Source organism: Serpula lacrymans (genome assembly GCF_000218685.1).
Source record: "Serpula lacrymans var. lacrymans S7.9 unplaced genomic scaffold SERLAscaffold_4, whole genome shotgun sequence".
NCBI classification, from domain to species: Eukaryota; Fungi; Basidiomycota; class Agaricomycetes; order Boletales; family Serpulaceae; genus Serpula; species Serpula lacrymans.
The window spans coordinates 2803474-2825470 of NW_006763293.1; the positions used below are offsets into that span (position 1 = coordinate 2803474).

Sequence of the window (21997 nt, forward strand, 5' to 3'; positions counted from 1 at the left end):
CAATCATATAGAGAACAAGGACCTCGCATAGTGGCAGCTACATATATAAACCATGCGATTGATGAGACGTTTCCGCTGCTGTGCGTCCTCTTTTTCTGGGATTTATCGTCAGCTGACTGCGTCTTCTTCGGACTAGGGAATTGATGGTAACAGCCAACCTGGATACTGCATGGAAGCCTGATTAGAAAGCGCATGGAAGCACTGGTCACGGCCATATACTTGGCCGACGACATTCCATGGTCTCGCAGGAGTCCAGCCTCATTCTCCCTCATGGCCATCCCCACTCTGTGGTCTTTCGTCGACTTTGCGATATTCATATGACTCGAACATGTTAAAAATGCAAAACGATTCTCAAAAGGTTATGTACCTGCGCCTGCCAATGCGCTGATCCAAGTGCATATCGTCCACTATGGCTCTGGTAAAATCTTGATCTCCCGACGAAGGGTTCCGGATTGTCAGTATTCGAGGACTTTCCGTCATCCAGGCCCGCCAAGCCAGTCAAAGTCGTCAAACAGCCAATAAGGCTCTCGCAATGCAGACCTCGACAATCAGTCTTTCTTCATGACTAGACAGGTTAACTAGCTAGGTATTGGTAAGCACGAACCATTTCGTTTATCACTTCCATGTCATTGCATATCAATTATATCTGGGTACCACGATGCTACCCATTGGTTACCCATCGTATGTGGCTATAAACATGCATTCTGTGTGACGCTAAAATATTAGTTAACAGGTGGATAACTTGACATCATGACATCCGTTAGACTTCCTCTTCTGATAATGCAGAACTGGAGACACCATCAAAATCGTTGGCGGGCAGTCCGAGAGCCCGAGATATCACGTTTGACCAAGACGTCCGGAAGGCAGGCTGATTCATGAACAATTTCAGTCCGCAGCTTTCGTATGCAGAGAGTGTAGCAAGACTTTCAGCGCACAAAATCACTGGCGACGACGACGTTGGGGAGTCACTGTATCAGTTGAAAGTTGGTAGGATGTAAAGGCGGAGCAAATGGACCACCGAACCTGTGCAATGTTTTTCGTGGGGCGTGATTCAGATTAATTGTTTTTGACAATTGCGAGAGAACACGGATGAAGCGCTCGAGAGAGTGATGTCAGAACCGACATCATGATGTATAACTCAACAAAATCAGCTATCGCAGTTTCATCGAAGCTACTCTTTACTTAGGCAAATAATATAAGCAAAATATATAACAATCTTCAGCATACTAGTGACTATTTCTCATAAATGGACGATTAAGTGGAATAAAAAAATATCGCAGTGCCAGCTGAAATACATAGCGCTTAATTTATTATCTATCGAAATTTATCTTTCGAAATCTACCATATAGTCAGATCAGGAGTGAATAGACGAGCCAACTTCCTAATTCGAAACTACCACGAGAGCCTATTTATCTTTCATTTATTTTTTTGGTATCAGAGGTGTAACAGATTGTTGGCGGGAGAAGACATTTTCAAAGAGCTGGGATTGATGCCATGTGTTCACAGCGCGTAGAGCCCATGGAACGGGCGAAACACCGGTGACATAAACCTCCAAGATATTGCTAGAGTAAGATATGCTTCAGGCGGTGAAGAACAGAGCAGTAATATAGACAAACCGCACGGTAGTTCATGTCTACGGACATGAAAACTCCATAGCAATGCTCGTCGCTACTAATGACGCGAGGAGTAATTTTGCTGCCAGGTGCAACACTTGGGGGTCCATTGCTGTGATTTATGGTGGGACTATGCGACGACCAACCATTGTGTGTTGCTGCCATCATTGGGTGAGAAGGCAGCCACGTTCCAGCTCGCTGCGGGTCGAGAGGTAGCGAGGAGCCCTGCTCGTTCCTCCAGGTTTGGCGCCGCTCGTTTTCGCTGGAAACCTTGAGTATTGTCAGTAGCGCACATGGGTTTGATACAAAGATGAAAATCCTCACAATAATTGAAGCACGAAGATCTACGAGTTCCTTGCACAGCCGCCTGATGCGAAAAGATAACCCGAGAAAGAACTCGCGGCAGTCCTTGTACCACGTAGTGGCACCATAGGCCCTTCCCTTCAGGATCGAGAACTCTTTTTGCTGCCTAGAGGTTCCACATGAGTTTTAACCTGATGAGATTAGTGATGAGAAGACATTACACTTCTAAGCGCCTGGTGAAAATTTTTTTATCAGCGCTGGAAAGCAGGCGCTCCTCCATCGCCGAGACGAGAATACTCTCAGTCTCTTGAAGCAAGCCCTCTGATTTTTTTATCATCTTACTAGGGAGATGAAAAAACCCCAGAATGAAGAGGATGAGAGTGAGACCTCCGGTGAGGAAGCCTAGTATGCCAGAGGCATACGAAAAGGGTGTTGTATTCACCATTGATTGGCTTAGTGATCTAAAAGAGGGCGGCTAAGTATCAATATGGTTGATGTATCTGTATCATCCAAAGTGATGTGCTCGTATAGCTGCACTATGGAAGGAAATACAGGAGAACATATATACCTAATGAAAATACTCTTTAAAGCCGTAGGCGGAGAGTTATATACGCGACACTGAAAGTTGAAGGAGGTTGTGAAGGATCGTCCTATAGTTTTCAGTTTTTATAATCCTTCACGCACCAAATTTACCGACCGCATGGAGAAATAACAACCCTTTGCCTTGAGGCCACTGACTCTGGCAGGACACACATACAAGCATAGGAACACGTTGCAGCAGGGAGGTGGAGGTTGCGCCAGTGGTGAATACACCGAAAGGGATTTACAGCAAGTCTTCGTATTTTTGGGTGATCAGATCCTGAAAACAGAAGTACAAATGTTAAAAAAGTAGCTTTTTATCGAAGTAGATGCTACATTAAGGCAGAAAGCAGCTTACGCAGCGACGTGAGGGACACGGAATGGTATGTATGACAAAGGAAACGTGCGCCAAGGCACAATATCATCTTCTATTTGACTAGCCATAGCTCTTCAAGGCCATATTGTCTCATTATTAGCTGACCGCCGCCAAGCCGAGTGACGAAAGCGCAGCCCGTGAGCGCTGATTGCTTGATTTCTGAACAACTTGCAGTGCTGGAAGAAACATGTCATCTACCAGACTGTGGAGCAGCCAAGAGTTCGAGGGCAACCGGGAACAACTATGTTTTGCTTTCAGTAAGCACCCATGTAAGAGAGCAACTACTTCCCTTACCACACTCGCAGGGGACAGATTGTGCGGTAAAAGAAGTACACCAATATATGCTGAGTTCTGGTACTTTGAATTGCAAGGGATAAGTACGGTCGCTATTGTCACGATCTTGTCTTGAGACATGATAATAATAATCGCGTGTTGCTGTGTATTGATAACTGGGAAAATTTGAGAAAGGATAGGCTGTGGTCAACCGCCTCAGGAATGTTCCGAAGTACAACCATGTCAAAGATAGTTCAACAGTTGGAATTACTGTTGAAGCTGCGGCTCATTAGCTGTGCAGTCATATGAGGAAGAAGGCAACACCAAACATGGTTCCACATACCATTCAAAATTTACGGTCAAACGATACGACCATCCGCACACAAAACAAAACCCCTTGAAAACCCAGGTAAATCACTATAGCCCACTAAGAGCTGGGATGAAATCAGTGAGCCGTATCAATGTTCTAAAACTTTAGAAAGGTATGACATTCATAAAGAGAATTTGTACTTTGTACAAAGGTATCAGAAAAAAACAGACACTCATCACTCACGCAAATCTGCAAATGTGAGATGATCTTTAGAAGTACAAATCCAGACTGCGACCCTTGATTTCAATGTCAGCGTCGAAGTATTTAGATAAGGACATTGTAAAAGAATTTTGCAGATTCAATGCGAAGGAAAGACCTCGAGCACAAAGAAGCGCACCAGAGGGATAGACTCTGAAGGACAGATGCGGAGAGGCATGTTTGCACATGAGCGCTGAGCGCTTACCAAAGGAATCCATTAGAATTCTGGAATAGGAGCATTATAACGCCGCTAGCCCACGTGTGCCAAATTTTACCGTAACTATATAGTAAGAGCACTCACCGCCATCACGGAAATCGAAAAATTCTGCTAAGCCTATGCAAAGTCTTAGCAGGAGCCAGCAGGGCCAGCAGGTTCTGTAATCGTGACGATATCTATACCAGGGTATGTACAAAAAGAGCTCTTGGAAATTCTTCGCATCTGTTCATGATGCCTATTTTCTATCAATTGCTGTTACTTTGGCACACTATACAAGCGGCAACAATTTGCTGACTATTATGCATACAGGCCGACATTATAGACCTTTGGTATGCTATTCAAGTAATCAAAATTTGCTGACTATCCTGCATACAGACCGACATGGCAAGCTTGCTATTGCAATAACGTGAGTCACATCTATATATCATTTATAAGCCATGTAATAACACTTTGGGTTGTAAGTCATTAGCAATCATGTCATATAGCGAAGAGATATCAGGTGGGGCACATTGTCACAGATGGAGTCGTCTCAACAGAGTGTCGAGCAAATGCAGCCACAGCATACTATGTTATTGGAGGCATACAAGGCAACATGTGGTCTATGGTAAGCATATGACACAACATCCTTCCCCCCGAATCCTTGCCATCTTCCTAGCTCTGACTTAGAAATAGCAGGCTCCGAATTTAAAACAGAATGCCCTGCCTTTTAATCGCTCCCCAATAATGCACTGCTGGGCAAGGTATACCGGGGTATGATGTGTATGTGGCTCGGCCAGCTGGATCATCCACTGGAATATTGTAAATTACACTGCAGCAATGTCACAAATTTCATTCCGAGTCAGATTTTCTGCTGTCAAATACAAATATTATGGACTACTGTGCTATTGTTTTTGTAGAAATTATATTACATAAGTGAACTTCGGAGCTTCGCCCGAGGCTTTAGTCTGTGATTACAACCGGCCTTTTGTGGCTATCATTGTCTTTCACATGATATTTACATATGTTTATTATATAAGAAGCATGTATTTACATTGTTATGGCATTTGATTGCCAAGATAATCCTTCTCCTGCGCCTGTTCCCATGCTCTGAGGGACCGAATATCCAACAGTTTTGCCACACTATTCTGCTAATTTACACTGAGCTGCCAATAACTGTGCACTTCTAGCACCAATGTAAGACGAGTGCGATCAAGTGTTCATTGATCCAGGAGAGCACTTGAAAACTTGTCTGTAAAATAATGTTAGTGACATGGTGACAAAACCGGATAAACCCGGTCTCTGCCAAAGCAGCCGTTGTTCTCCATGGAGTATAGCCACCATTCCACGGAGTCACCATTGTTCTCCTAGGAGTCATTATACTGTAGCGAGTAGCACCTCCAACTATAAGTAGTAGGGGGTTTAGTATAGGAATACCTCAGTCGTTTCTATAGCCTCTTGGGCAGCGGCTGAGGTATGTTACATTACATTTATTAGAGATCACCTTAAACTAACATCTATTATGGTTTCACTTAGGTAAATAATAAAGTCGTTTCTATAGCCTCTCAGGCAGCAGCTGAGTTTCACTTAGTTTTATTAGGTTATGAGCCATGGTGTGCAAAAGCTACGCAGGAAATAATTCTGATTTGAAACGGCAACCTCGGAACCATGACCACAGCACACGATACATCCACATGTCCAGTTCTCACTGGACCCAACGATTTTCAGATATAGAAACTCCGGATCATCTCAAAGCTACGTCGGGAAAAAGTTCTCCGGGTTGTTACTGTTACAAGTGACATACCAGAACCTACTTATGCTTCACTTTTGTACCTTACTTTTCATTTTTCCATCACATGACCAGTCATGTGACCATTTACTTTACTTTACATTTTCGGATTTTTCATAGTCACATGACCAATCATGTGACACATCACCTGACCAGTGTCTAGACTCATCATGTGACCGGTCACATGCTAGACATCGGACTTTGAACTTTATTTACAACTGTACAGTACCTCATGTATTTTAGTATATATACAAGAGCAATACATGGGGAAGGACTCAGCGAGTCCTCCTGTTGTCTAGCACAACTAACTCACTGCAGCCTAAGGGGTAACCACTCCCCATCATCTTCTTTATAGTGTGTTCCTGTGTGTGCCGGAGTAAATAACTCTTGGTTGTTACAGTTACTGGAGAGGAGCTTAAGCCCTCACCAGGAAAACCTACCTCCTCGGAGGATCCTGAAATCACCTGGATACTTAAGGATGAGAAGGCACATGGAATCATCCAGGACCACATCTCCAATGCTGTAAGATCCAATCCCTTTTGCCGAATTAACGGAGGGACAAGTTCTCAATCAACAAGTAGCGTTCAAGTAAAGTATATAGAAGTAATCAACAACTGAGGAAAAGTATGTACATGAGTGTTCAGTATATATATGTTTCTGAAGGTCAGCCATGAGGCGCTGACTGATGTTCTACGTCATGGTCTGGATTCTGTCACGTGATTGTCACGTGACTAGATATAACTAGGTATTTGTGTTATCCGCGCTAATAGCAGCAGCTTAACAACTTATGTCTGTCATGTGATCAGATATCAAAGAAAATGAAGAAAGAAATTAGCGCTTTAACTAGCGCTCTTGCTCAAGTCGTGACATTACCCCCTCCTTAAGACTTTCGTCTCAAAAGTAGGGATCCATCTTTCCGTTTTCCCAATTAAACAATTGTTTTCTGACTCTTGTCATTGTGAAGTTTTCGAAAGGTTGGAATTGTAGTTGGAATCGTATTCGTCGAGGTGCACTAGGGTTGTTATCATGGAATGACTTTACTTTGTCTGGTGAGTTGGTTAAGTGTTGTTCGGGTTCCCACGTGCGTTCTTCTTTTGGGTAATTCTTCCAATGTACTAAATATTCCAATTTTCCCTTTTTTAGACGTGAGTCTAGAACTTCTTCGACTTCATATTCTTCTTGTCCGTCTACTATTACCGGTGGTATCGGTTTGGGTTTTTGTTGGGAAGGGAATTGTGGTTCCTTGTACGGTGTAAGCTTCGTCTCGTTAAATACTGGATGAATAGGCCGCCATGTTGGTGGTAGTGCTAGTTTGTAGGCTGATTCACCTATCTTTTCCAGTATTTCGAACGGACCATGTCTCTTATCGTCTAGTTTCTTGGCTGGTCGATCTGTTGAGATATTGGTTGCTTCTACATACACCTTATCTCCTACTTTATATTCCACTGCTTCTCTTTTCTTCTTATCATACTGCTTCTTCATCTGTTCGGCTGCTTTTTGCAACGACTTCTCTGCTTTCTTCCTCGTTTCTGTCATCCTTTTTACGAAATCCTCCGCTTTTTCATTCTTTACTTCCACTCTCACTACTTCCTGTGTTCTTGGATGGTGTCCTTGATTCAAGTAGAACGGGCTGTATCCCGTCGCAGAATGTTGTTTGTTGTTATAAGAGAATTCTGCTAGGGTAAGCCATTCTGCCCAATCATCTTGTTTGTGGTTTACGAAGATTCTGAGATACTGCTCTATCTCTTGATTGATCCTCTCCGTTTGTCCATCCGTTTGTGGGTGCCAAGCCGTTGATGGGTTTGCTCTTATCTGAAGAAGTGTATGTAGATCTTTCATAAATTTAGAAACGAACTGCGGTCCCCGATCTGAGATGATTTTTTCGGGTATGCCGTGGTTTCTAAATACGTGATCTCTAAATAGTCGTGCTACTCCTTCTGATGTGATTTCCATCTGCGTGGGAATTACCTTGATCATTTTTGTAAATCGATCGACTACTACCATTATCATGTTATATCCTTTTGATTCTGGTAGTGGTCTGATTAGATCTACCGATATGATCTGCCAAGGTTTATCCGGGATCTCGTTTGGATGGAGCGGCGCTGCTTTCTTTTTGTGGTCTATTTTGGTTCTTTGGCAGACTTCGCATCCATCTACGTATCTCGTGATATCTCTGTCCATGTAGGGCCACCAGTATTGTTGAGTGATTAACTCTTTTGTCTTATACCTTCCTGGATGGCCTGCAACGGTAGAGTCGTGGTTTCGTCTGATAATTTCTTCCCTTAACGCGGCGCCTTTTGGTACATAGATTCTGCCTTTGAATACTATGTAACCACCTTCTTTGAACCATCCATCCTCTCTCCTCTCTATCTTTCCTTTCATCTTTTTTATCAAATCATCCATGTTTCCTTTTCTTTTTGAGATCCATTTTGAAATCTCTAACTCTTTTTCCTGACTGTCTGCAATTCTTTGTCTCTGTTCTGATGAAAGAGTCATTCTTACAAACAGTTTCTCGTCTAGCAGTACGACGTCCTCGTTGTCATTTTCTCCTTTGTTGTGATCTGATCGTCTCGAGAGTAAATCTGCTTTTATATGCTTCCTTCCCGGCATATGATGTATTGTGAAATGATACTGACTCAACTCCGTCATCCACCGTGCCTGTCTTCTGTTCAACTTCTTTGGTTCTTTGAAATACAGCAGATTTTGATGATCTGTCCATATCTCGAATTCTTCCTCCGCATCTATTAAGTAATGTCTCCATTCGTTAAGTGCTGTCATGATGGCAAGAAGTTCTTTGTCATAGATCTCGTAATTGCATTCTGTGGGATTCAACGCTTTAGAGAGGTATGCAATTGGCTTCCAGTCATCCTTTTGTCTTTGTGATAAGACAGCACCCATAGCGAAGTCACTACTGTCCGCTTCTACTTTGTATTGGCCATGTGGTACTGGGAGAGCTAACACTGGGGCTGAAGCTACGCGTTGTTTCAATGTGTTAAATGCTTCGCGTTGTTCATTTCCCCAAATGAAGTCCTCTTTTCCCGTTAACTTGGTCAATGGTTTGGCTACTTCCCCGAAGCCTTCTATGAACCTTCTATAGAAATTTACAAAGCCCAAGAATGCTTGTATATCTTTCTTACTTTTGCACTCTGGCCATTTGCTAATTCCTTCTACTTTTACCGGATCCATGCGAATTTCGTTTTCTGAGATGATCAGTCCCAGGTATTCTACTTCTGTTTGTTCGAAATTGCATTTTTCTGGTTTAAGATAGAGGTGGTTCTTTCTTAGGATTTCTAATACATGTCGCGTCGTTGCTCTGTGCATTTCTATATCCTTTGTAAATATCATGATATCATCCAGATATATGATCACCAATCCTTCGTCTATCAATTCTTTAAAAAGCGTGTTTATCATTGTTTGGAATGTGGCAGGGGAATTTGTCAGTCCGAAGAACATGACTAATGGTTCGAATAACCCCCGATTTGTTCTAAACACCGCTTTATGCTCATCCCCTTCTCTCATTCGGATATTGTTATACCCCATCTTACGTCTAGTTTCGTGAAGTATTTAGCTCCACTCAATTTGTCTACTAGTTCTCCGATCAATGGAAGCGGATATCTGTTTTTGATAGTGATATCGTTTAACTTCCTATAATCTTGAACTGGTCTTAACTTTCTGTCTTTCTTTTTTATGAAGAAGAAGGGTGATGCAAATGGGGACTTCAATGGTCTTATCCGTCCTGATTCCAGATTTTCTTTTAGGAATGCATCTAGTTCCTCTTGTTCTCCCCTTGCTAATGGGTAGATCTTGCAATCTAGGGAGTGATCTCCCGGTACTAGTTCAATTGCGTGATCCCATTGTCTCCTTTCAGGTAAAGTCTCAAATTCCTTTTTATCAAATACATCTTTGTATTGATGAAGGTGTCTTGGCACTATCTTTTCGAATCCTCCTTCTTTTTGATCTTTGCCTGCGGCTTCCGCTAGTTTCTGTGCCATTGTGCCTTGGGCTCTAATATGGTAGTATTGATCGTCGATCGTGGCATCTTCAAAATTCTGGAGATTTACCTGTATCATCCTCTCATCTTCTCCCAGTTCTTCGAAGAATATTTCCGGATCCTCCTCTGGATCAGAGATTCGGATTCTCGGTTTACATTCTTCGGGACATCTCTCAAAGGTCAACTTCGACTCTTTCCAGTCTATTCTGGGATTATGTTTGCTTAGCCATTCATGTCCTAGAAACATCCTTCCGTTACCCAGATTGGTTACGGCTAGATGTATCTTTTCGACATGACCGTCGATTTCCATGAGTAGTATTACAAACTCGTTGATGGCTCCATTCTTATTAAGAGTTCCATCTGCGTTATAGACTGGAATAGGTCTTGGTATCTTTCTCATCTCATATTTTTTGTCTTTCACAAATTGGGAGTCGATGCAACTCCCCGTGCATCCACTGTCCAATAGTGCTTCGACTGTTTCTGTTTGGAGAGTGTCTAGTGTAGTAAGCTTACATTTTACGTTCATTTGATTGCCTTGGGTGCCCCTAATGTACTTTTTAGGGGAGGCAATCTCTATGATCGCTTGTATAGCTTCTATCTTTGGTAACTGGTTGATTTCATTTATCGTTTCCCGGGTTACTTCTCTAGTTCTCTTTTTGTGTGTCCAGGCACTTAGAATCCCAATGGATCTTTCTTCCTTTTGGTCTCTTAGCCTGTCTACCACCCACTCTGGGGTCCAAACTTCTGTTCTAGGTTTTTTAAAAGGGGTTCCTGACCTTTCTTCTACAGTCTCTGCTGCGTTTTCCTCCGTAGAGTTCGCCGCATCGGGTGTAGGAATTTTAGTATCTATCGTAAATGCTGCGCTTTTTAGTGATTCGCCCGCCGTCGGAACTGCGGATGTCTTATCACTCTGCGCCGCTCTTACTTTAGTTGCATCTTTTTCGTTTCTGATTTCTTTCTTTGTCTGGGTGGAAATAATTTTATTGTTATCCGCGCTAAAGCTGCAGCTTAACAATTCTGGTTCGTACGTATCTACAGTCAAAGGAAGAAATCGATTCAAAACATCTTTTTTAGGCTCAGTCGGTTGATGCGGTACCGCTGGCCTCTTTAAAAGCCCTCTAGGAGTTTTTCTCTCTCCTCTTTCGTCATCTTCTCTATAAATTCGCGGATTTTGAACTGTGGCTTCTTCTTTTGTGCGTCTTTGCACCCGAAGCTTCTATGTCCTTTCTCTCCGCATCGGTAGCATTGTCCCTCAGTGCGGAACTTTGCTTTATCTACCTCCATTCGTTCTCCGTTACCGGTATAAGTATACCCAGTTCCGTCTTTCTTCTTTTCTCCTTCTTTCTTTGGCTCTGAATAAGGTTTCCTTCCGGTTTCGGAACCTTTCTTCTCTTTTTCTCTTTCTCTCCAAATGTAGTCCATTCTGATGAGTTCTTTCTTCCATTCCTGGTAATCTTTAGGAATGTGTCCACCGTAGATCACCCTGTCTACTAGTGGTTTATTCATGTTTCTCCTTAACAGGGAGATTAAGAACTCTTCATTCATTTGGGTTGTATATCCCGCCCATCTTTTCTTTTCTTCAAACCTTTCAAAAAAGGCTTGGGTGGTTTCATTGCCTTGTCTTAAGGTCAATATTTCGTTTTTTGCAGTTTCTTTTTCAAAACTGTCTTTGAATCTTTCCTCCATTTTATCGGCAAAGTACGGCCAACTTCCGTATGTGCGCGTAATGTCAAACCCTAACTGTTGGGCATCGACCCTATTCTCTAGCCAATCGGTTCGAAAGGCCACGGCTTCTCCTTCTTTCATGAAAGACAGCACAAAGCTGATCTTTTTTCTGTCATCATTAAAATAGGCGGCATCGTCTTCGAAGTGCAGAAGTAAGGACTCCCTGAAGGCCCTGTACTTCTTCTTATCTCCGGAGAAATTCTCTGGTTTCTCTAATGCCGTCCTACTTCTTTCCACCCTTTCTGGAGATGGCGTTGCTTTCTTTTTGAGTCTTCTTTCTAAGACGCTCACTTCTTCGAGCGCCTCGTCGAGCTGGGATTGGTATAGAAGCCTCGTTTCTCTGATCGCTTTTTCTACTTCTTGTTTTACGTATGCTTCTAATGATGCTTCTTTCGGTGGGGGAGTTTCTATTCTGGGTAATGAGTCCATCATTTCCCTGGTAAAGGCACTGTCTGTGCTGTTGGATGGCTCGGGCAAATCTCAATATTCTAGGTTCGACATTGAATCTGAGTTGGGGAGGAGGGGGAGTTTCTGATTTGATCACGGGGGATGGGATTCTGATTTGTGTTATTTTTGGTAGAGGAAATTGTCCTCTAAATACGTAATCTCTGGAATAGACGCGTTGCTCTCCTATCCAGATATACAATTCTCTACTTAGCATAGAAAGGAATTCCCCAATGATAAGCTGGATCAATACACCTCTTTCTAAGCTCTAAGTAGTCTATCTTTCTCTTTTAATCAAGGTGGTCCTCTTCTGCCCACCACTGATTATGTACGTAACTAAGTAATGTGTGTCTAAAAAGGTAGGTAAAAGGTATTTGTAATAAATTGGGGTCCGAACGGTTGTCCCAATGTAACCCGCTTGTTAAGCTGTCGGTTCCTCTCCAACTGGCGGACACAAATGTGCGGCCTGGTTAGAGGTATGCGAAGTAGAAACTAGGTAAAAACGGGAAAATCCCTCTGGTTCCACACCAAAGGAATTATAGTGATATAAAATGTAGCTAGAGGGGAATTGTGATGAAGGAGTCTTGGGATGAGGAAGGTGATATGTTGGCTGGGAAGAAGGAGATGATGGTGTCGGGGCGAGCGGGAATGTGATTGAGTGGGATGGTAGGTTGGGTATGAGTTTTGTAAAAGATCTTTAGTAGGGTGAGGGTGATGACGACGACGATGATGATGATGATGATGATAGTTGCTGTTACGTTCATGAACGGTACTCGTTACCAGTTGTTGATTTTGTAAGATCCAATCCCTTTTGCCGAATTAACGGAGGGACAAGTTCTCAATCAACAAGTAGCGTTCAAGTAAAGTATATAGAAGTAATCAACAACTGAGGAAAAGTATGTACATGAGTGTTCAGTATATATATGTTTCTGAAGGTCAGCCATGAGGCGCTGACTGATGTTCTACGTCATGGTCTGGATTCTGTCACGTGATTGTCACGTGACTAGATATAACTAGGTATTTGTGTTATCCGCGCTAATAGCAGCAGCTTAACAACTTATGTCTGTCATGTGATCAGATATCAAAGAAAATGAAGAAAGAAATTAGCGCTTTAACTAGCGCTCTTGCTCAAGTCGTGACAAATGCCCTCCTAATGAGGACTGGAGACCTCACCAGCTCCAAGAAGTTATTTGATAAACTTGTCTCACTCCATCAGACGTCCAACATTGCCTCGGCCTTCTATTCATTCCAGCAACTCACCAAATTGTCCTGGGATGGGACATCACCTATCCAGGACCACATTGTGAAAATCCGGACAATTGATTCACACCTCTCCGGAATGAAACTAGGAGTTGATAGCAAACTCATGGCCTTTGCTCTTCTCCAATCTTTCCCATGCACTCCAAATATTTCAGTCATTGGTAATCAACACGATTGAAGAAAATAAACTTACCTTTGATGCAGTTGAGATCCGGATCACTGCAGAAGTTGCACGATAATCAGGAGGTTCCGAATCAGCACTCAAATCCGAGGAGAAGTGGTGTGACTTCCACAAAACCAAATCACACAACACCTTGGAGTGTTGAACACTTCAGTCAGCTGGAAAAGGTCAAAGGAAGAAGGGAAATGAAAGACACAAGGAATAAAGGAAAAAAGAAGGAAAAGGCAAATACGGCGGAGCAATCATCTGGATCTGACTCCAAGGAGGAACAGAGTCATATTGCATTGGAACATGTACATATTTCCAAGCCCCTTGCTAAATGCATTCAAGCTTACCTTGTGTCAGAACCCAATAAGACCAAAACAACAATTATTATTGACTCCGGAGCAACATCCCACATGGTCCCTCACCGCTCCTGGTTTGAGCCAGGAACATACCATGTTCTGCATCCTCTGAGGACAATCAGTTTTGGGGATGAATCCTCTGTAAATGCCATTGGCATTGAAACAGTAATCCTACAAGCAACTGTTGGCAAAAAGGACTACAATATTGCACTGTCAAATGTCTTACTTGTGCCAAACTTCACTTTAGCACTCGTCTCTGTCCACAAATTGTCTAAAACGGGGTTATCAACACTTTTTCCAGCAGGGTCAAACACTTGTGAAGTTTGGAAAAAGGAGGAACTTATCCTCACTGCCTTACACAAGCAAGGACTTTATCACATCCAAGCAAAACCCAAAATCAAAAAATCAACCCGGAGTCAGCTTTTGCAGCAGTAGATGTAAATGTATTGCACAGGAAATTGTTACACACAAAGTGCTTAACAAAGTCTGAGGGTTCGTTGAGGTTTCTAGGAGACTTATCCAAAGACAAGTTTGAGAATGTAGTTCTGAGTAGAGTTCTTCCAACAAGCGTTGGTCTTTTTCTGAGTAGAAGTCTGATCTTAGGAGTCTAGCTTTGTAAGCGTAAACTGTGTAGAATCATATTAAAGAATACTACTACTGTTACATGTGTATATATAGTGAAAAGAACCGGTGATAGGAGTTAGGTCCTATCTAGGGCAGGTCCGTCCGTTGAGGACTAAGTACTATACTTGGTAACGTGACTTCGAGAGGAACAGAAATGTACGTGAAGGAGATGAGTCATTGGTCCGATGGTATAACCAATGAGTAAAGAGAAATGAATAGTCCGTAATATTTGTCCAATAGAAACCGTAACATTACCCCCTTATTTGCTTCGAATTTCACCAAAATTCAGTACCTTCGCCGTCAATATTGTAACTGTCGTCGTGTTACGATAACACAATTTTCGGACCTTTCCTTTATTTTCATTCTCCGCTCTAACCTTGTACTTTAGCTTTCACACATGGTGCCACGCGGCACTTCCCCTTTTGTCCAAACTCCTCTTTCTCGTGCCGCGTTGCCTTTCTTCTTATTTTAGACACAACTCTCTCACACAGTGGAGCTGGCCATGCGGGCTAGGCCCCATGACATTATCAGCCACTGTCTCTATCAACTGTATAGTACACATGTACAAACAACCCTGTAGTAGTATATATACCCGAATAGATCCAGGAGACTCCTCAGCGAGTCCTCCTGTTGTATACCAACTAACTCTCTGCATTCTAAGGGGTAACCACTTCCTCATCATCTTCTTTATAGTGTGTTCTGTGTGTGCCGGAGTAACTAACTCTTGGTTGTTACACGTCGTAGCTGACGTCTCCATGTAATCCTTCCATCAGAATCCTATCCTCGTCTTCCCTACGGATGGGGCACCAGTTGAAACTATGTCCTGGTGCACAACAGTCACAGTCGGGGCAATAGTAGGCTTCACAATAGTATGTGCAATGATTGCTCCAACCGCAGATTTGGTAGTATGGAGCGTTGTTACAAATGCCTTCATGGTATTTTTGTCGGGTGTTGGATGAGGTGTCAGATTGGGGGGTGGTTGGATCGTCGTCTCCTAGATTGTACATTCCTGCGTACAACTGATCAATCATGGCTGCATTGTCATCTACGTTTATTGGATTGGAGGGAGAGCCAGTCTCAGGCCTGCGCGTTGCGCCAGGCGGACTGCCTTTCTGACTCCTTGACGTGCAAGATTGACGCTTTGATGGAGTTCTTACAGCGGGGATCTGGAGTATTGTCTCTTGATGGCCGCGCCAAGTGCCTCGTTGGTTCGTCAGGTGACAGGTTTGGGCGTTTTGTACCGGTCGAGGTGGAGGTGATTGGGATGGTGGTGGTTTTGGGCTCGACAAAGTGGAATGGGGGGGGGAGAGGTTCAACTGGTGACCGGCTGGGCTGGTTGGGGCGGTGGAAATATATTTCCCCCCCGGCGGGATGGGTGAAGGCCGACGGGTGATGATGTGGTAAGTGCGCTCCGGGGTAACACTGGTCCAATCTAGGTACAACCGGGACTGGTGGGACAAACCGGGTGGAGGAGTAGTCGTACAACCGTCTCGCTCTATCCGCGTGTGCGCTTTGGTTAGCAATATCCTCCCGCCTGATTCCAAATATTCCCTTGCCGCATCCGTCTGCCCATTCAAGGAGCTCATCCTCAAGCGTCGTTCCAAAGATTCCAAAACTAACTTTTCCATCCGGAGTGCCCAACAGATACTCGAGTCCTGACTGTTGAGCCACGAATGCTCGTTTTCCAATGAACGTATTGAGTCTATGGCTTTTAGGAGTTTGTCAGCTATGAGGTCTATGGCAAGAAAGGTATGCATGGAAGAAAGAGCCTGATACACATGGGGGCAGTGTTTTTTGGTCCCGTAAAAGAAATAGGTATAGGCGTCTTTTGCTGACATTAACTCTATGGCGTCAGTGACATCGGCTTGGTTGTTTTGTTTCCCGCGGGCAAATGACACTCATTCGTCGGCTAGCAAGTTGGCATCACCGGGTATCGAGTAGGTGGTGATAGGGAAACCGGTGGAGTTAGAAGTGGACATATTTGCGTTAAGGGTTTAGAGGACAGGTGGAGGTGGGTGTGGTTGTCCTTTTTCAGCGCAGTTTGTGGTCCTTCTTATAGGCTTCCAGTATCTCTGTAAGATTCCTATCCCCTATACCGAGTTAACGGAGGGACAAGTCTCAAAGATCAACAAGTAGCGTCAAGTACTAGATTAAGAAGTAATCAACAACTGAAGAAAGTATGTACATGGGTATTGGTATATATACGTTTCTGAAGGTCAGCCATGAGGTGCTGACTGATACGACATGCAGTAGCCATGAGGCGCTGACTAATGTCTTACATAATGTTCTAGGCTTTGTCACGTGACTAACTACTGATCTTGTGTTCTTGTCACGTGTTTGTTACGTGATCAGATATAAAAGAAAAATGAAAGAAAATGAAAAAGGAAACTAGCGCTCTGACTAGCGCTCTGACTCAAGTCGTGACAATCTCCGCAGCATTGGTGAAGTGTTCTTCTGGTTCCCATGAGTTTTTGGAATGAGGGTAATGGCGCCATTTGATCAGGTAGCGGCGCCCGTGTTGTCATGCACCAAAGTTGATTGGTAGCATGGACAGGTGTCAATAACAAAGCAAATATTCAAAAAGACTCGCCTTTGCGCCACACAGGCACAGTGCCACGTGAAATAGTAATTAATATTGCCTGTTTCGAACTTGTGGCTGATCAGCACCACCTCTATTAGGCAATCCAGTCACGCTCACCTTTGCTTTTCCATTCGGTACTTTCCGTGTTTCGGCATTTTGGCAAACTTTCGCGTCGCCACTGGCTACACATTGCATTGCGCCCTCGCTTTTGTCATTTCCCTTACTCCCCTTCCTTTGCCTAGCCCCACCATGGGCCCCTTCCTCTCCTTTTTATTCTCACCTGACGGTCGTTTCTGGATCCCCATTCTAATCCACTTTTCCGTCACCTCCACCCTCCTCCTCCTCATCTTATTTGCACCCCCACCATTTCTGATGTCACCACTTCCTATCTGCTTCCGTCGCCGATCCCTTGACTACCATGTGCCACTGCTGATATCAGCAAAGCCCCGGCGGCCGGTCCAAATAGGGCAACAGGTCCATCTTCATGACGTCGATCTGCCATCATATACTATCAAAACATCGGTCGCTCGTCTTGCCTGGTTGGAGCGTGGGTGGGTAGTTTTTGAGCTGGAGAAGGTCCATCCCCTTGCGTCTCCCATGTTCATCGCTGTCCCATTCACTTGGGTACACTTATCTTTTGTCCATTGTCTTCGCTACAGCTACACCTACCACACGCTGCCTGGGACTCACTTGTTCCAAATTGGAACTACTCCTCTCCCTCCCTCATTTGATCAGGTGGTCCAACACAACCAGTCCATTGGTAAGGCCATGGAACTGTCGGATTTGGACTAGGTGGTGGACCGGTGGCTCCAGTTTCTTTTTTTTCAGCAGAACATTCATTTACAGTGCGATTATTTTTGATTTTTGAATCATTTTTATGGACACATATTTTTTAGAATGCCTGACTGACAATAAAGGAACTGTGTTGATACTGATAGTGTTTTGCCTTGCCCTTTTTTTACTGCATCTTCCCATGACATCATGATTTTCTTGCTCTCTTTTTGCTATTGGACTTTACTTTATGGCTGTACAAACCTGTGACATTACTCACAGCATTTATTGTTCTATCCCTTTATTTTCCTTTTTTTGACAATCTTATCCTGTACTACCTATGCAGGATTTGTCAGCATACATTCCTTCCTTCATGTTCTTTCTCATTCTTTTTGCACAGCTATACTGTGCATAGCCTACTTTTCTTTTACTATATAAACCCCTGTATTTTACCTTGTAAATAAAAACAAGAACTCGATTCCAGACTTCTTCTCTAAATCTCAAGTTCACTACTCACTACTGCTTGTGATCCAGTGTGGTCACAACACTTCCCACTGCTACCAGTGTCAACTACTGTCATCGTCACTTCCCACTTTTGAAGTCATTGTCATCCCTTTCGATTAGAGTCCTTCTGAGCACTACAGTTTGTGCGTCAGGAGCCTGCTATCACTGGGAACCTTGTCACCTTGTCATCCTCGTCGTTCTCAAACCTACCTTGTGCTACAATTAGCAAGGTAGTGCTCGTCTATACTTGCCACAAAGCCCCTATCTTTCTATATTCTAACTATCCCTCCTCCTCAAAACCCACACCCATACATCTCTGGGTTTTACTTTGAAGGATCCTCATACATACCACCCCACCAACAACCAGAGCACCCACTGTTCTAGGAGGCAAAGCCCATAAACAAGTTCTGTGGAATCTGGGAGGATTGTGTGTTAGTTTGTTTTTGTGTGTGGTTTTCTAACAACAGTTCTCATCATCGACAACGGATGGACCTGCCCTAGATAGGACCTAACTCCTATCACCAGTTCTCTTCACTATATATACACGTGTAACAGTAGTAGTATTCTTTAATACAATTCTACGCTGTTTACGCTTACAAAGCTAGACTCCTAAGATCAGACTTCTACTCAGAAGAAGACCAACTCTTGTTGGAAGAACTCTACTCAGAACTACATTCTCAAACTTGTCTTCGGATAAGTCTCCTAGGAACCTCGACGAACCCTCAGACTTTGTTAAGCACTTTGTGCGTAACAGGGGCATGTGAAGCATATTTGAAGATAGAAGTTCTTGCTAATGATTAAAGTGACAAAACCGGATAAACCCAGTCTCTGCTAAAGTGGCCATTGTTCTCCATAGAGCATAGCCACCACTCCATGGAGTTGCCATTGTACTCCTAAGAGTCTTTATACCTTAGTGAGTGGCACCTCTGACTGTAAGTAGTAGGTGGTTTAATATAGGAATACCTCGGTTATTTCTATAGCCCCTTGGGCAGCTGAGTTTCTCTTAGATTTATTGTAAAGTGTCTCAGATATATCACAAAAATGTACTACTCCCCCTAGCATCCATGCCAGTGCAATGCTGTTGAGATAACTCACAGCTCACACCTCCATAACTGAAGCAGAAGCATGATTTAGACACAGCTGGGTCCAGGTCTGCCCCAGGGGGCCATAGTACGAAAACAGCAATGATTTCATTGATTGTACCTGGTAGTTTATAGTGCTTAAGTATGATAAAGGCTGAACAAGCGGTATTTGAGTATGAATAAGCTGTTGCACACTTTACTGATGTATTTTGAGCTGATCCCCTGAAAATATCTAATTTTTCATGCCAGGGAGCCGTTTGATGAATATATGCAATATATACATTCGGAAAATAATGACAAGTGAAAGAGAGGACGGCTATTCAATAAAAAAAGATATTTCAACATCAGATCCATGGTAAATTGATAGTTGCGTATTAAGATACCCCAAATGTCATATCTGCGTAATGGTCCTGCATTCAACCTCAATTTCTTCACCACTTGATCGTCCACGAGCTTCTTCAAGATCAGTCGTTGGCCTATCTCCCGAATGTCCTGTGTCAACTTCGTGTCCCCGTATCCGCTCGTTGATATTTGTAGCGGATTGTAGCTGAGGTAACAGTGCATTGATCTGATTATCGATTTCCTTGCTTAGTCGACTCTGTGTTGCCTCTGTCGACTGTGCACCAATTTTTCGAAGTCTGATTGCGAGACGCTGACCAGTCACACTAATAAGTGTGAGGGTGAATCTGACAAGAAAAATTATTTGGTTAAGTCTGGTGAGCAAAGAAAAGTAGATGGTGCCATACACGCTCCCCATGAAACCTCGTGGTCTCTAAAAATGAATTTTAGCTTCTTATGAGCGAAACAGAAACTAGGACTTACATCTGGAAATTTGACCCTGCAAGACATGAGGTTGTGCTTTCGATGAAATATTGTTTGTGAACTCACCAAAGGATTAGATTGAGTGTATTACCAAAAATATTGGCCTTTATAGAGCTGCTGAGCGCATGCGTATATCAGCAGTGACTACTATTACTTACCATTATAAAGATCACAGCTGTTACTGTCAGCACTAGCGCTTACGCAGTTACGAACTTGAAGACTTACAGTCTCTGTATAGCTCACGCACAAGGGGGGATAGTTTATGATTACCACCATGATGTTTATGATATTGGGTATATAGGCTTGTTATTGTGACCGCGAAAGCTATGAGTTCCAGGACCAATCTGGAAAGAGAGTCAATAGTCATATAGCGAGAGCTCTGGGGAATAAAAATACCCGCTGAACCAGAGCAACCACTGATGAATCGCATTAAGTTGATATAACACAATACTAAAAATATGCCTTACTTCAATATCTATGCAATATTTACATCAGTGTCGACCATAGACGATTCTCAACCTGACCCAACATACTTGGTAGTCTTCTGGTACAAGCTCCTCCAATAAATATAAATCTGTCTGCCCTGCAAGCATCAGATTATGACTTATTCTGGGATCATCAAAAGGCTTACGCCTATTGTGGACTAATCCACGAGTAAATAGGCCAATGCACAATGCAATGTAGACGGCAAACAAAGCGGAGAGACCAAAAGCTAATTTCCTTGAACGCCTATGAATCGCCCATGCTCTCAAAAGGACCATAGCTAAAAATAATACCATGAGCACATTTTGGCATAATGATAGCCATAAAAGACTGTACCATGGGCCGAAGCAAACGAAAGGCTCTGGTAGATACCTTGAGATAAGATGAAGCAAAAACAAAACTTGAATTTCATCAGATAGTAGTGGCGGTTGCTGGACATACAAAACTTACCGAACATAGAGATGGGAAGGCTGACTGGAATGATGACGAATGCTGAGCAAGCGCAAGCGCTTGAAACGCCAAGTTTCCGTATCTATTCGCGAGAAATAGGACCTTGAAATATGAACGGGGGCTTCGCCAGATATAGTGAACCTTTCCGAAATACCAAGCTTGAATATGTCGTTGCGTAACCCACGTTCTGACTAACCTCATCCTGCAAAGTTAAAAGGTAATCCCATGAAAGCAGAGCGTAGCTGGATATGTTCATCGAACTGGAAAGGTGATGAGCTACATTGTATTCTTCATACCAAGCGATGTTAGAAGCTCACCGCACAAGGCGCACATCATTGAGGATCTGTGCAGACATTTACTGTGGCTGCATCAGTATCACAGTTTTGGGCCGCAGTGATACCGATGTGGTACAGGTATTGATGAGAAGTGTCTTGTTCAACTTTCCAACTTGAAGGATAGCTAAAGAGTACCCAGTTCGGACGTGAATCCAAGCCAGGAGGTGAGCCCTGGACCGTTGATAGGTACAAAGGGAAAGGACCACATATAAATACATACTGTTAGAGTACAAAAGACTCATTCTTACGTTGTTTCCTTCTTTAGCCTGTCACATGCACCTCATTGGCACCAGTTACTAATCAATTGACCGCTTGAGCTTTACTTAGGTAAAAAATGAGTGAACCTCTAACTGAAAAAGCAGGACAGGTCAAATACCTGTAAGTAAGACAAAGTTTAATAAGTTTGAATTACCATGATTCTGCAGAAACCCGGACACTGAACCGGATGAGTCAAGTAAAACACGGGCTGCAGGGGTTATCCTTCCAGACCTAGGTTCCTGATGAGTCACTGTATCCTTCAAAGAGCCTGATTTGACTAACCTGAGACGCCTAATGAACGACCAGTATCATTTTAATCGAAGTGAGCACCTGAAAAGTGTGCCGATATCTCGGACGCTGTATGAAAAGGCGCCCCGGAAAGTGCCAATGTCTCCGAGAGGCCAGGGGGAAAACCTCCGTGTGAGAGATGCTCAAATAACATAGCTTT

General features: G+C 43.3%; 4 protein-coding genes across 4 annotated transcripts; 2 read left to right on the forward strand and 2 right to left on the reverse strand.

The window, feature by feature from the left end:
• Window positions 1-2185: 2185 nt before the first annotated feature.
• On the forward strand, window positions 2186-2699 carry SERLADRAFT_383931 (uncharacterized protein; the record flags this gene model as incomplete). Its single annotated transcript, XM_007316045.1, has 3 exons — window positions 2186-2377; window positions 2485-2534; window positions 2601-2699. The coding sequence occupies 3 exons, from the start codon at window positions 2291-2293 to the stop codon at window positions 2626-2628; spliced, it is 165 nt and encodes a 54-aa protein (XP_007316107.1).
• A 521-nt stretch (window positions 2700-3220) lies between these two features.
• Window positions 3221-3725, forward strand: SERLADRAFT_383932 (uncharacterized protein; the record flags this gene model as incomplete). Its single annotated transcript, XM_007316046.1, has 2 exons — window positions 3221-3423; window positions 3488-3725. The coding sequence occupies 2 exons, from the start codon at window positions 3385-3387 to the stop codon at window positions 3620-3622; spliced, it is 174 nt and encodes a 57-aa protein (XP_007316108.1).
• Window positions 3726-14994: 11269 nt separating this feature from the next.
• On the reverse strand, window positions 14995-16020 carry SERLADRAFT_435795 (uncharacterized protein; the record flags this gene model as incomplete). The annotated part of the gene is made up of 1 exon (XM_007316047.1): window positions 14995-16020. The coding sequence occupies one exon, from the start codon at window positions 16018-16020 to the stop codon at window positions 14995-14997; it is 1026 nt and encodes a 341-aa protein (XP_007316109.1).
• Window positions 16021-19592: 3572 nt separating this feature from the next.
• Window positions 19593-21311, reverse strand: SERLADRAFT_435796 (uncharacterized protein; the record flags this gene model as incomplete). The annotated part of the gene is made up of 10 exons (XM_007316048.1): window positions 19593-19887; window positions 19948-19973; window positions 20024-20039; window positions 20491-20498; window positions 20557-20606; window positions 20655-20786; window positions 20843-20906; window positions 20957-21097; window positions 21153-21216; window positions 21274-21311. 10 exons carry the CDS (start codon window positions 21309-21311, stop codon window positions 19593-19595), a joined length of 834 nt encoding a protein of 277 aa, XP_007316110.1.
• Window positions 21312-21997: the final 686 nt, after the last annotated feature.